Genomic DNA, 15,659 nt, shown 5'->3' with positions numbered 1-15,659 from the left:
GATTGATTAATAAGAGGAAAATACGGTACAAAAGTAAGCTTGCGGGGAACATAAAGACTGACACTAAGATTTTCTATAGATACGTGAAGGGAGAGGTTGATGAGGACAAATGTAGATTCCCTACAGACAAAAATGGGGGAATGTATAATGGGGATAAAGAAATGGCCGAGTAACTGAGTACACACTTTGGTTCTATCCTCACAAAAGAGGACACAAATCAGAGAAATGTTGGAGAACGTAAGATTTAGTGAGAAGGAAGAACTGAGGGAGCTCCACATTAGTAGAGAAATGGTGCTGGGAAAATTGATGGGAATGAAGGTGGATAAATCCCCAGGGCCTGATTACAGAGTACTGAAGGAAGTGGCTCTGGAAATAGTGGATGCATTGGGGTCATCTTCCAGGATTCTCTAGACTCTGGAACAGTCCCTGCAGATTGAAGGGTGGTGAATGTCACACCAATATTCAAAAAGGGAAGTAGAGAGAAAACAGGAATTATAGAGCAGTAAGATTAACTTGGGGAAAATTCTCGAATCCATTATAAAGGACTTTATAGCTGAGCATTTGGAAAGCAGTGGCAGGATCAGACAGAGTCAGTATGGATTTATGAAGGGGAAATCATGCTTCACAAATCTGTTGGAAATCTTGAAAGATGTAACCAGTAGAGTTGAGAAGAGGAAGCCAGTCGATGCAGTATAAAGTGTTTGACAAAGTCTCGCATAAGAGATTATTGTCTAAGATTAAAGCACATGGGATTGGGGAAGTTCATTGAGCTGGATAGAAAACTGGTTGGAAGAGAGGAAACAAAGAGTAGGAATTAATGGGTCCTTTTCAAATTGCCAGGCAGTAACTAGTGAAGGTCCCACAGGGATCGGTGCTGGAACCCCAGCTATTCACAATATATATTAATGATTTGGAAGAGGAAACAAAATGTAACATCTCAAAGTTTGTAGGTGATACCATGTTCGATGGGAGTGATGAGGATGCAGAAATCCTTGGCATGATCTGGACAGGGTTGGGTGAGTGGGTAAATCAATGACAGATGCAGTATAATTTGGATAAATGTGAGGTTATTCACTTTGAGGCAAAAACAAGAAGGTAGATTACTACCTGAATGGCTGTAAATTGGGAGAGGGGAGTGTGCAGAGGGACCTGGGTGTCCTTGTGCACCAGTCACTGAAGGTAAACATTCAGGTACAGCAGGTGGTAAAGAAGGTAAATGGGATGTTGGCCTTCATTGTGAGAGGTTTTGAGTACAGGAGCAGGGATGTGTTGTAGTAATTATACAGGGGCCTTGGTGAGACCACACCAAGAGTATTGCTTTCAGATTTGTCTCCTTTTCTGAGGAAGGATGTTCTTGCTCTCGAGGGAGTGCAGTGAAGGTTTAGCAGGCTGATTCCGGGGATGGTGGGATTGATGTATGAGGAGAGATTGACTCAGTTAGGATTGTTTTTCATTGGAGTTCAGACAAATGAGGCTTATAAAATTCTAACAGGACGAGAGAGGGTAGATGCAGGAAGGATGTTCCTGATGGTGGGGATGTTCAGAACCAGAGGTCACAGCTTGAGGATACAGGGTAGACCCTTTACGACAGAGGTGAGGAGACATTTCTTCAAGCAAAGCATAGCGAGTCTGTGGAGTTCATTACCACAGGAAATAGTTACTGTCAAAACATTGAATGTATTCAAGATGCAGCTGGATATGGACTTGCGGTGAATGGGATCAACGGTTATAGGGAGAAAGCAGGATGAGGCTGTTGAGTTGGTCGATCAGCCATGATTGTAATGAATGGCAGAGCAACCTCAAAGGGCCGAATGGCCTCATCCTGCTCCTATCTTCTATGTTTCTATATTTCTATATCTGGTACTTGTTCTGGGATAAAGTTACCTGGAAATCAAGAATACTGCCGTACCTGATCTACGAGGTTACTCGTTCACTGCTACTTGATAAGAAATGATTTAATTCTGACCTTGTTTCTATGTCCCCTTCACCCAAAACCCACATTCTCCAGCTTTCAGTTGCTGGTCATTTGAATTCTCTGCCCCAGTCCCCCTGTGACCCCTCTGCCCCGGTCCCCCTGTGACCTCTCTGCCCCGGTCCCCCTGTGACCTCTCTGCCCCGGTCCCCCTGTGACCTCTCTGCCCCGGTCCCCCTGTGACCTCTCTGCCCCGGTCCCCCTGTGACCTCTCTGCCCCGGTCCCCCTGTGACCCCTCTGCCCCAGTCCCCCTGTGACCTCTCTGCCCCAGTCCCCCTGTGACCTCTCTGCCCCAGTCCCCCTGTGACCCCTCTGCCCCAGTCCCCCTGTGACCCCTCTGCCCCAGTCCCCCTGTGACCCCTCTGCCCCGGTCCCCCTGTGACCTCCCTGCCCCGGTCCCCCTGTGACCTCTCTGCCCCAGTCCCCCTGTGACCTCTCTGCCCCGGTCCCCCTGTGACCTCCGTGTCCCAGTCCCCCTGTGACCCCTCTGCCCCGGTCCCCCTGTGACCCCTCTGCCCCAGTCCCCCTGTGACCTCTCTGCCCCGGTCCCCCTGTGACCCCTCTGCCCCAGTCCCCCTGTGACCTCTCTGCCCCAGTCCCCCTGTGACCTCTCTGCCCCAGTCCCCCTGTGACCCCTCTGCCCCGGTCCCCCTGTGACCCCTCTGCCCCAGTCCCCCTGTGACCTCTCTGCCCCAGTCCCCCTGTGACCTCTCTGCCCCAGTCCCCCTGTGACCCCTCTGCCCCAGTCCCCCTATGACCTCTCTGCCCTGGTCCCCCTGTGACCTCTCTGCCCCGGTCCCCCTGTGACCCCTCTGCCCCGGTCCCCCGTGACCTCTCTGCCCCAGTCCCCCTGTGACCTCTCTGCCCCAGTCCCCCTGTGACCCCTCTGCCCCGGTCCCCCTGTGACCTCTCTGCCCCGGTCCCCCTGTGACCCCTCTGCCCCAGTCCCCCTGTGACCCCTCTGCCCCAGTCCCCCTGTGACCCCTCTGCCCCAGTCCCCCTGTGACCTCTCTGCCCCAGTCCCCCTGTGACCCCTCTGCCCCGGTCCCCCTGTGACCCCTCTGCCCCGGTCCCCCTGTGACCCCTCTGCCCCAGTCCCCCTGTGACCTCTCTGCCCCGGTCCCCCTGTGACCTCTCTGCCCCAGTCCCCCTGTGACCTCTCTGCCCCAGTCCCCCTGTGACCTCTCTGCCCCAGTCCCCCTGTGACCCCTCTGCCCCAGTTCCCCTGTGACCCCTCTGCCCCGGTTCCCCTGTGACCCCTCTGCCCCGGTTCCCCTGTGACCCCTCTGCCCCAGTCCCCCTGTGACCCCTCTGCCCCGGTTCCCCTGTGACCCCTCTGCCCCAGTCCCCCTGTGACCCCTCTGCCCCAGTCCCCCTGTGACCTCTCTGCCCCAGTCCCCCTGTGACCTTTCTGCCCCAGTCCCCCTGTGACCTCCCTGCCCCAGTCCCCCTGTGACCCCTCTGCCCCAGTCCCCCTGTGACCTCTCTGCCCCAGTCCCCCTGTGACCTCTCTGCCCCAGTCCCCCTGTGACCTCCCTGCCCCAGTCCCCCTGTGACCCCTCTGCCCCGGTCCCCCTGTGACCTCTCTGCCCCGGTCCCCCTGTGACCTCTCTGCCCCGGTCCCCCTGTGACCTCTCTGCCCCAGTCCCCCTGTGACCTCTCTGCCCCGGTCCCCCTGTGACCTCTCAGCCCTTGGCCTGCTTTTTCTGCCCCAAAAAAGCTCAACCGAACTTGAGGGACAGAACCTGAGTTTTGATAGGACACTCCACAGCCTTCCAGCCTCAACATTGTGTTTGACAATTAGAGATCATAATACCACTGCCCCATTTGGCAATGTTTTTGCTGTTTACACCTCCTCTCGGAACATCTTCCGATGTTTCACTTTCTTTATTACCTCCCCCCCCCCTTTTGTTATTTTATCTTTCTTGCCTTCTGTCCTCATCACTTATTTTCCCTTTTGTCCTTTCCAGTCTCCCAATCCCTACTCCTCCTTTGTTCTGCTCTGGGCTTTCACAAAACTTGTCACATCTCTGACTCTTCCAATTCTGATGAAAGGTCACAGATGCTAACTCTCTCCCTACAGATGCTGTCACACCTCCTGAATGTATTTCCAGGACTTTCTGTTTTTAACCCAGGTTTTCCAGTCTGAATCACACGATAGCAACTGGGAGCTGGAACTTCACCAGCTCCTCCAGCTAATTGCTCACAAAGCTGATATCATTTGACTGTGATACTGACAGCATATAGCAGTCCAAACCTGCCGTGCACACTGTGTGTTCTGCTTATAAGAATCAATTAAATTTGATGGTTAAAGAGAGCTTCCAGAAGAGAAAAACAGTTTAGCTCAGTATTTTAACTTCCCTGTTAGCTCAGAAACTACAGAATGGAGCATTGATAGGCAGAGAAACCCAACAAATTAAGTGAGGGCACATCACAGTGGCCTCTGAGCTGAGACACCTGATTCATCTTCAGAGCTGATGTCTGAGAAGTTTGCGAGATGGTTCCTTGGTGTTGAACACTTTACCTTCTGATTAAGATTGGTTTTACATGGGCTGGGTCACAGCCATGTTCAATACTCACGCACCATCAACTGTGTCAGGTTCTCCTCGTAGTTGGTCTTTATTACTTGGTGATGAACGTGCTTCTTTTTCAACGATTCCACCATTAAAGCGAGTTCATGCTGAACAGAACAAAGACATGTAGCTGAGTAACTGGTCTACCAAATCGATACCAATTCCTGATCCAGGAGTCTACAGCAAGAGAACTGAAAGCCCTGATCTTTTGAGAATTATATATATTTGGAAAAAGGGGGTGGTCAGGAGCAATGTGGGCCCCTTGGAAATTGATAACAGAGACATAGCGGACATGTGAACAGTTACTTTGCACCAGAATTTACAGTGGACAATATTCTAAATAAATTAATATTAAATTGGGAAGGGGAGGGTGTCAGGGACTACCAAAACTAGCATAAAGGGAATGGCAATAATGAAGTGTGGTGAGACTGTGCCTTTAAGAAATATATGTATCATGTTTCTTGTAAGGACTATGTTTAGAATTCAGATCTGTTTTGTAGGGTGCCGATATGTCGAGGAATATCTTTAAATTGGTAGCTGGGAGCGCAGGATAAACGCTCACCGTAGACCTGCAGTATTTGTTTTAAGTCGAGCTAATGCATTTGTGTTTACTTGGGTTTCAGAGTAAAATTTTGACTAGGTTCATTGACAGGTACAGAGTCATATGCTCAATGGGAGGAGCTAAGCTTGCAATCAAGAAAGGGTTTCAGGTTAATTTTTAAAAATACCTCGACTGTCTGAAGAAATCCAGGGAATTATGAATAGTTAGACTTGTTATCAGGAAATTCCTGAAGTCTATAATTAAATCTGAGTTACTGAACACTGTAAATTTTCAGCTGATTAGACAAAGCAGTAATAGACCACTCACCTCTAGGGCAGGTCATTCCACCTTGGGTGGCACGTTGGCACAGGTTAGGTTGATTGGCCATGCTAAAATTGCCCCTTAGTGTCCTGAGATGTGTAGGTTAGTGGGTAAAATATGTAGGGATAAGGGGGGGTGTGGATCCTGGGTGGGATGGTGGTCAGTGCAGACTTGATGGGCCAAATAGCTTCTTTTTGTACATAGGGTTTCTTTGATTTCTACGATATCTGACAAACTTGCTTGAATTCTTTGCAGAAATGACTGAAGTAATGGACAGAAGAATGTCTATCCATGTTGTTGATATGGACTTCCAGGGGACATTTTTTGAAACCTCTCAGAAGAGAGAGTTGGCTGAATTGCAGCTACTGGGATTGAAGATAACTTATTGATCTGGTTAGGAATTGGCTGAAGATTGGAGACAGATTGGGGAAAATGAATGGTTAATCTGATTAACAGATGCAACAAATGGTGTCCCACAAAGACCCACATTGCTGCCGCAGCTATTTGTTGTACCCATTAATGACTGATTTAATGCAATAGGGAGCCACACATCCATGTTCGTCAGTGACTCAATGTTGTTCGTCCATTGTTGTTGATGAGGACCTCGACACCATTAGTCATTTTGAGGCTGGTTGCGGTGTGTCCGAAGATCAGGCCAATTCGGGCACGGAATGTCCTGGCACATACTGGACAGACTTGTGTAGTTGTTGTACTGGTGGCTCTGGACTTGCGCGGACCGGCGCAAACTCCACTGAGTTTGTCTGGCATTTACTCTGCCAACATGGACTCCATACTCTCAATCTCCAGCTACTCGGAATGGGCATCGATTCCCACTAAGAGCATCTGCCCTTCCACTGGCCCAGCAGAGTCAGTTTGGATTCACAGCCATGGCAATTTGATTTGAATTATTGTGGTCACATGTATTAGGGTACTGTAAAAAGTATTGTTTCTTGTGCATTGTCCAGACAAAGCATACTGTTCATTGAGAAGGAAAGGAGGGAGTGCAGAATGTCATAGCTAGGGTGCAGAGAAAGATCAACTTAATGTGAGGTAGGTTCATTCATAACCCTGCTGACAGCAGGAAAGAAGTTGTTCTTGAGTCAGTTGGTATGTGACCTCAAGACAAATTCCAGGGACCCACTACTCTGTGTAAAACACTTGCCGCGTACATCTCCTTTAAACCTTGCCCCTCACACCTTAAACCTGTGTCCCTTAGCAATTGACTCTTCCATCCTGGAAAAAAGCTTCTGACTATCCACTCTGTCCATGCCTCTCTTTATCTTGTAGACTTCTATCAGATCACCACCCCCCCCAAACCTCCGTTCGTTCCAGTGAGAACAAACCAAGTTTCTCCAACCTCTCCTCATGGCTAATGCCCTCCATACCAGGCAACATCCTGGTAAATCTTTCCTGTACCCTCTTCATTGCCTCCACGTCCTTCTGGCAGTGTGGTGACAAGAATTGAACACTATATTCCAAGTGCGGCCTCACAAAGGTTCTATAAAGCTGAGACACGACTTGCCCATTTTTTAAACTCAATACCTCCGCAGATGAAGGCAAGCATGCCCGTATGCCTTCTTGACTACCTTCTCCACCTGCATTGTCACTTTTAGTGACCTGTGTACCTGTACACCCAGATACCATTACCTATCAAAACTCCTAAGGGTTCTGCCATTTACTGTATATTTCCTATCTGTATTAGACTTTCCAAAATACATTATCTCACATTTGTCCCGATTAAACTCCATCTGCCATCTCTCTGCCCAAGTCTCCAACTGATCTATATCCTGCTGTATCCTCTGATGGTCCTCATCACTACCTAGAAATCCACCAACCTTTGTGTCATCTGCAAACTTACTAATCAATCCAGTTATATTTTCCTCCAAATCATTTATATATATTACAGACAGCAAAGGTCCCAGCACTGATCCCTGAGAAACTCCACTTGTCACAGCCCTCCATTCAGAAACACATCCTTCCACTGTTACCCCCTGTCTTCTTTAACTGAGCCAGTTTTGTATCCACCTTGCCAGCTTACCATGCGACTTCACCTTCTGCACCAGTCTGCCATGAGGGACCTTGTCAAAGGCCTTACTGAAGTCCATGTAGACAACATCCACTGCCCTACCCTCATCAATCATCTTCGTCACTTCCTTGAAAAACTCAATCAAGTTCATGAGATACGACCTCCTTTTCACAAATGCCCTGTTACAAATCCTACGTTTGTAATGAAAATGCTGCTTTTTTAAAAAAAAAATTGTGTTCCTACTTATATGAGCAACACAGTTTATTTGGTGCCTTGTTGCCTCTCACTAATACATCCACTTATTTCCAAGTGGGAATAAATCCTGTCTCAAAGAATCCTCTCCAATAATTTCCCACTGATGTTAGGCTCACCAGCCTGTAATTACCTGGATTATTCTTGCTACCCTTCTTAAACAAGGAAACAACATTGGTTAATCTCCAATCCACTGGGACCTCCCCTATAGCCAGTCCTTCTCTTTGGTGAATACTGACACAAAGTACTCATTTAATACCTCACCCATTTCCTCTGGCTCCACGCATAGATTCCCTCCCCTGTCCTTGATTGGGCCAACCCTCTCCCTGGCTGCCCTCTTGCTCTTTATATATGTTTAAAAAGCCTTGGGATTTTCCTTAATCCTGCTGGCCAATGCTTTTTCATGATCCCTTTTAGCCCTCCTTACTCCTTGCTTAAGTTTCTTTCTACTTTCTTCATATTCCACATTTGCTTTGTGTGTTCCTCACTTTGACAAATGCCTTTTCTCTTTGACCAGGCTCACAATATCTCTCATTATCCAAGGTTCCTGAAACTTGCCATACTTATCCTTCATCCTTACAGGAATGTGCCAGTCTTGAATCCCTATCAACTTACACTTGAAAGCCTCTCACATGCCAGATATTGATTTGCCCTCAAACATCTGCCCCCAATCTACATTCTTCAGTTCCTGCCTAATATTGTTGGAATTAGCCTTCCCCCAGTTTAGCTCCTTCACTTGAGGACTGCACTTATCTTTATCCATCAGCAGCTTGAAGCTTACTGAATTGTGGTCACTGTTCCCGATCTGCTCCCCTACTGAAACATCGACCACCTGGCCATTTCCCAATACCAGGTCCAGTATGGCCCCTTCCCTAGTTTCTACATACTGTTTCAGGGATCCCTCCTGGATGCTCCTTACAATCTCTGCCCCAACCACACCTCTAACACTAAATGAGTCTCAGTCAGTATTGGGGAAGTTAAAATCTCCCATCACAACAACCCTGTTACTTTTACACTTTGCCAAAATCTCCCTACATATCTGTTCTCTATGTTCCGCTAGCTGTTGGGTGGTCTATAGTAAACCACTAATATTGTGACTGCACCCTTCCTATTCCTGAGCTCTACCCCTATTGCCTCGCTGTATGAACCCTCCGAGGTGTCCTCCCGGAGTACAGCTGTGATATTCTCCTTAACCAGCAGTGCAACTCCCCCCCACCCCTTTTACATCCCCCTCTATCCTGTCTGAAACATCTGTACCCTGGAATGTTAAGCTGCCAATCCTGTCCTTGCTTTAACTAAGTTTCCAATGGCAACAACATCATTGTTCCAAGCACTAATCCAAGCTCTAAGTTCACCTGCCTTACCTGCTACACTTCTTGCATTGAAACAAATGCACTTCAGTCCTCCAGACCCTCTCTGATTAGCAACCCCACCCTTCCTGCTGTTACTCTGAGTCTTACTGGCCCTACTCTCTTGTTCTCCCTGAGCTAATTCACTTTTGCTTTTGATCCCCCCCCCTCCCCAAACTAGTTTAAATCCTCCCATGTGACACTAGCAAACCTCCCGGCCAGAATATTTACGCCCTTCCAGTTTAGGTGCAACCTGTCGATATACAGGTCCCACCTGCCGTGGAAGAGACCCCAGTGGTCCAGATATCTGAAACCCTCCCTCCTACACCAGTTATGTAGCCACATGTTGAGCTGCACTATCTTCCTATTCTTAGCCTTACCAGCGTGTGGCACAGGGAGTAATCCTGAGATTACAACCTTAGAGGTCCTGCTTTTTAACTTCCTACCTAACTCCCTAAACTCCTGCTGCTGCAGGACCTCATCACTCTTCCTACCTATGTCGTTAGTACCAATATGTACCAGAATCTCTGGCTGTTCACCCTCTCCCTTCAGAATGCTTTCTGCCCATTCAGAGACATCCTGGACCTGGCACCAGGGGGGCAACATTCCATCTTGGAGTCTCTTTCACATCCACAGAAATCCCTATCTGCATCCCTAATTATAGAATCCCCTATAACTATTGCTCAAGTCCTCTTTGCCCCTCCCTGCTTAACAACAGAGCCAGCCATGGTATCACTGCTTTGGCTGCTGCTGATATCCCCTGATAGCCCATCTCCCCCAAAACAGTATACTTGTTAGAGAGGGGGATGACCACAGGGGATCCCTGCACTGACTGCCTGCCCCTTTCTGGCAGTCTGTCTGCACCGTGTGTGTGACCATCTCTCTGAAGCTCCTGTCTATGACACTTTCCACCTTCTTCATGCTCCTAACTGCATCCAGCTGCTGCTCCGACCTATCCATGCGGTCTGTGAGAAGCTGGAAGTGGATGTTCTTCCTGCAGACATAGTCACCCGAGACACTGGAAGCATCACAATATCCCACATCTCACACTTAACCCCACTGACTGACATTCTGAGCTCCAATTAAATTATTTGAGAAAATTTATAAAACTCTTACCTTCACTTTTACCGTCTCACATTGGCCTTTGTTTTGGTTCGAGGAGGGAGGGAGGGAAACACTAATGTAATGTTTCAGGTTTCCCGCTCCTTGACACCAGATCTTCCTCTTCCCACTTCTTGGTAAATGTTGCTGGTCTGACTTCTCCCAGAATGCACCAATGATGTTGGCCGCCTCTGCCGGATTTCTTTTCATCTCATTCATCAATGTTTATCACTTTTCATTCTTATTTCTATTATTTTTATTTCTATTTTCCAATTTCTAAAATCTCACTTCACAACTTACCTCCAAACCACTTCCTCCCCCCACCTCCACCCCCTCCCCCCTCACCCCTCCCTCCATTCAAGGCAACTGCCACATTCCTGAGGCAATCCCTCAACAATCTGTATCTCTGTTCCGTCATTCATACATTCTGATCTTTTAATGGACGCTGTTAGCACCTTTCTCAGCCTTTATCATCATTTACATTTCCTTTGCATTCCCGCCCATTCTCATAGTGTAAATCTTGTTTGATTTTCTTTGCTTTCAGCTCTGACAAAGAGACATCCAGACTCAAAACATGGGCTTTATTCTCTCTCCACAGACACTGTCAGACCTGCTGAGATTTTCCAGCATTTTCTGTTTTTGACTGAGAATCACCTGATTGCACTCACTAACTCCAAAACCAGCCAATAGCCATAGTTATCATTAGAATAGGATAAGCCAATGAAATAAAATCCTGTTATATCAGAGGGTAACAGAAGGGTAAACTCAGCAGTTTACATCCGATCTCATGCGGACGTGAAGATTGCACTGGATGAAATATACACCACAACAAATAGCCTTGAGATGAAACATTCCGAGGCCTTGTTCTTCATGGCTGGGGATTTCAATCAGGCCAAGCTCAAGAGCGTCCTACCAAGATACACCAACACATCTCCTGTTCAATCAAAGGCCCAAACAGGCCAGACCACTGGTACACAAATATCAAACATGCCTACTTCTCTATTGCCCACCCACACTTTGGTAAATCAGACAAGGCTGTGCTCCTGTTCCTGGCCTACAAACAAAAACTAAAATGGGAAAATCCTTTGAAGAAAGTCATGCAGTGTTGTTCTGAGGAATTTGACGATCTCCTATGGGATTGTTTAGAATCAGTAGGCTGATCAGTACCCTGAGACCAGCCTGAATGAGAGTATGCCACTATAGTAACTGATTTCATTAGTAAGTGTGTAGAAGACTGTGTGTCAAAGAAGCAAATCCTCGCGTTTCCCAACCAGAAACCATGGATGAACAGGGATATCCACTGCTCGCTGAAGTCTAGATCTGAGGCATTCAAGTAGGGTGACCCTGACCAATACAAGAAATCCAGATATGATCTACGGGGATCCATCAAAGATGCCGAAAGACAGTACCAATCCAAGCTAGAGTCCCAGGCTAACCACATGGAACCCTGTCGATTATGGCAAGGTCTGTAAGACAAAACAGGCTACCAGATGAATGTGTGTAAAATCACTGGCTCCAATACACCCCCGCTCTGATGAGCTCGATGGATGCTATGCCCATTTTGAGGAATAGATCACTGAGAACATGCCCTCCACCCTGAGAGCCTTGAACAAACTCTAAGGTCACCATTGCAGACATCAGAGCAGCCTTCTCAAAGGTTAAACCACGGAAAGTGACTGGCCCAGATGGGTACCCGGATGAGCGCGCAGATCCTGTCTGCGCGGGGATAGTCTCAGACATCTTCAACCTCTCTTTACAACAATCTGAGGTCCCTATCTGCTTCAAGAAGAAACCATCATCCCGATAGCTAAGAAAAGCCAAGCAGCGTGTCTTGGTGGTGGTTGGTGGTTCTGACATCATCATTATGAAGTGCTTCAAAAGGTTAGTCACGGCATGAATTAATTCCAGCCTCCCGGATAGCCTGGATCCACTATAGTTTATCTACCACCGCAACCGGTTCATAGCAGATGCCATCTCCCTACATCAACCCCGGAATGTCTAGATAACAAAGACACCTATGTCAGACTCCTATAATCAATTATAATTCAGCGTTCAACATCATTATCCTTACAAAACTCATCTACAAATTCCATGGCCTAGGGCTCAGTTCCTCCCTGTGCATCTGGATCCTGAACTTCCTAACCCACAGACCACAATCAGTAAGGATAGGCAACAACACCTCCTCCACAATCATCCTCAACACTGGTGCCCCACAAGGCTGTGTCCTCAGCCCCCTACTATACTCCTTATACACCTATGTGGGTCAGATCTCAAATAATGAGATGGAGTACAGGAAAGAGTGAATCTGGTGAACTGGTACAACGACAATAATCTCTCCCTCAATGTTAGCAAAATGAAGGAGATGGTCATCAACTTCAGGAAGTGTAGTGGAGAACATGCCCCTGTCTACATCAATGGGAATGAAGTAGAAATGGTCAAGAGTTTTTAGGTGACCAGATCACCAACAATCTGTCTTGGTCCTCCCATGAAGATGCTATAGTTAAGAAAGCCCACCAACGCCTCTACTTTCTCAGAAGATTAAGAAAATTTGGCATTTCTTCTAAGACTCTCACTAACATTTACAGGTGCACCATAGAAAGCATTCTTTCTGGTTGTATCACAGTTTGGTATGGGCTGCTGCTCTGCCCAAGACCACAAGAAACCACAAAGGGTTGTGAACAAAGCCCAATCCATCACTCAAACCAGCTTCCTATCCATTGATACTGTCGACACTTCCCGCTGCCTCAGAAAAGCAACCAGCATAATTAAGGACACCACACCGCCCCAGACATACTGTCTTCTGCCTTCTTTGGGAAAAGCATACAAAAGTCTGAGGTCACATACCAATCGATTCAAGGACAGCTTCTTCCCTGTTGCCATCAGACTTTTGAATGGACCTACCTTGTAGTAAGTTGATCTTTCTCTACACCCTAGCTATGACTGTAGCAGCACATTCTGCACTCTTTCTTCGGCATGCCAGTGACTGGAAAGAGAAATTGTCTCCATACCGGGGATACCAGGGGGCACCACTGAACCTGGTAGTCACATCCTGCCTCTACCTCCGGAGCTCCCTCGTTTGATTTCCCTTTCAGTCTCCTAAATGTTTAAAACGCATCATCCAAGTGTCTCGATTCCGTTGGTGACATGGTGGAACAGTGGTTAGCACTGCTGCCTCACAGCGCCAGGGACCCAGGTTCAATTCCCAGCTTTAGTCACTCTCTGCATGGAGTTTGCACATTCTCCCCGTGTCTGCATGGGCTTCCTCCAGGTGCTTCAGTTTCTGAAACACTGTGGGAGGAAATCACAGCAGTGTGGCTTTGGCCATGCTAAACTCCCCCTCAGTCTATCCAAACAAGTGCTGGAGTGTGGCGACTCGGGGATTTTAACAGGAAGTTCATTGCAATGTTAATGTTGCCTACTTATGACTAATAAATCCTAATCTTTTATAAAAGTAAACTTTTCTTCTCTATGAATGATATGCTTTGTCTGTGTAGAATGCAAGATACAATACTTCTCACTGTATACCTGTGACAATAAATCAAATTAAAATGAAATCATTGAGTAGATATTTGGACACTGTGATGGAGTAAAATGGAGTCCAAAGGTTTCTTATCTGTCAGGTGGGTTTTAGTGCTGTGACCACATACATTTCATATTTTAAAAGCTACATCACTTAGAGTAATAGAGATGGTGTGGAACAGATTACATTTACTATCTGACTTAACTTGTCAATAAGAATCAACCATTTCCTAACAGACTTGTGTGAGTTAGTCCAGTAAGAAGTCTCACAACAGTGATTTTCTCTGATGTGGAGATCATAGAATCATAGAACCCTACAGTGCAGAAAGAGGCCCTTCGGCCCATCGAGTCTGCACCGAACACAATCCCACCCAGTCCCTACCCCCATATCCCTACATATTATACCCACTAATCCCTCTAACCTACACATCCCTGGACACCAAGGGGCAATTTCTTAGCATGGCCAATCAACCTAACCCACACATCTTTGGACGGAGATGCTGGCGTTGGATTGGGGTAAACACAATAAGAAGCCTCACAACACCAGGTTAAAATCCAACAGGTTTATTTGGTAGCAAACACCACTAGCTTTTGGGGCTTTGCCCCTTTGTTAGGTGAGTGGGGAGTTCTGATCACAAACAGGGCAGATAAAAAGGAACCTGGTGTTGTGAGACTTCTTACTGTGTTCACCCCAGTCCAAGGCCGGCATCTCCACATCCTGACCTAGTCCAGGCTGGGGAAAGGTACCGTTGTTTCCATCGATGATGGACATCAGTAAATTGTTTGGGTTTAATGGTCAGTTATGTTTTTAGGGATAACATTATGGTGATACTTTGGTGCCAACTATAAATGTTCATTTTAGATGACTTTGCCAATTCACCAAGTTGCAATGTGTGGGAGGTGGGGTTTAAATACATGATATCTGTATTGACACAACCATTATGCTAGTTTATTTTTAAATGGTTGTAATAACTATTCTAATAGATTTTTCCAGGAAATGTTTTTATTCTCCCAGATTTCTATGCTACAAATCATTGTTATAATGTTGGAATGACACAATTGTCAATTTTGATTTTTGTGGGTTCAAATCTCACTCCAGAAACTTGTAACCCTGAACACAGGCTGGTACCCAAGTCCAGTAACGGGGAAGGGCTACGCTGCAAAGCACTCTGGGGTCCCGTACGGCACTACATCAATGCAGGCCTTTCTTTCCCGTTGGCCTTCCGTTCTCCTTCCAAATTACCTTATAATATCGAGCGGCTTCATTGATGGGATAAACTCGATGATTCTTGTGTTTGTTTGAGTCCCTGCAAATTAGGCAAATTAACTCTTGGTCATCTTCACAGAACAGCTTGAACTTCTCCTTGTGCTGAGGACACATGTCGTAATCCTTGGGGTAAAAGCCAAGTGAAGAGGCATCTGGGCTCAACGACCAAAGAAGCACGATTACAAAAATGAGGATGACTAGAAGCAGGAATCCAAAATTATTGTCACTGCTTGACTCGGTTTCTTCTGAACTGTTCCCTTTCTTTGACTGCAGTATTTCGACCACGCAGGCCAGTGTACGGTTAGTTCTCAGGGTGCCCGAGGAGTACTGTCGACACAGTGGGCAGATGGATGTTTCCTCTCTGTCCCAATACTCTGTTATACAGGGTCTGCAGAAATCGTGTTCACACTCTGTGGTAACTGGATCTTTAAATGTATCCAGGCAAATTGAACATGAGAACTGGCTTCTGATGTCATCTTCTACAGACATGGTGGGAGTTTGGCAGCTTTGTGCTGTCTCGATCTTCCGGCTTTGAATCTTTTAGCTCCAACATACAGAGAAACCAGCTAGCCCTGGGTTCTGGAGACAAACATGAGATATTCTCATTACATGGACCAGGATTTTTTTTATATATACACATGCAGATAATAGAGTGCTTACACCTTTTGTTTGGTCTTAGCACTGCTGACTAATTGTAAATTCCATTCCCTGCTACCTGGTTGGATAGACCCAGGAGC

The 15,659-nt window shown here is 46.8% G+C and overlaps 1 protein-coding gene across 1 annotated transcript in view; it reads right to left on the bottom strand.

The window, feature by feature from the left end:
• The window catches only part of LOC145359149 (zinc-binding protein A33-like), a 38,694-nt gene extending 23,283 nt beyond the window's left edge, over positions 1-15,411 (bottom strand). The window contains exons 1-2 of the mRNA XM_080213565.1: positions 14,899-15,411; positions 4,558-4,653 (exon numbers count right to left, since the gene is read on the bottom strand). Of these exons, the coding sequence (XP_080069691.1) occupies positions 4,558-4,653; positions 14,899-15,411 (609 nt within the window). The remainder of the gene's footprint in view (positions 1-4,557; positions 4,654-14,898) is intronic.
• Positions 15,412-15,659: the final 248 nt, after the last annotated feature.

Source organism: Carcharhinus amblyrhynchos, chromosome 27 (assembly GCF_965287045.1).
Source record: "Carcharhinus amblyrhynchos chromosome 27, sCarAmb.v2.hapA, whole genome shotgun sequence".
Lineage (NCBI taxonomy): Eukaryota > Metazoa > Chordata > Chondrichthyes > Carcharhiniformes > Carcharhinidae > Carcharhinus > Carcharhinus amblyrhynchos.
This window is presented reverse-complemented; position numbering and strand designations above follow the sequence as displayed.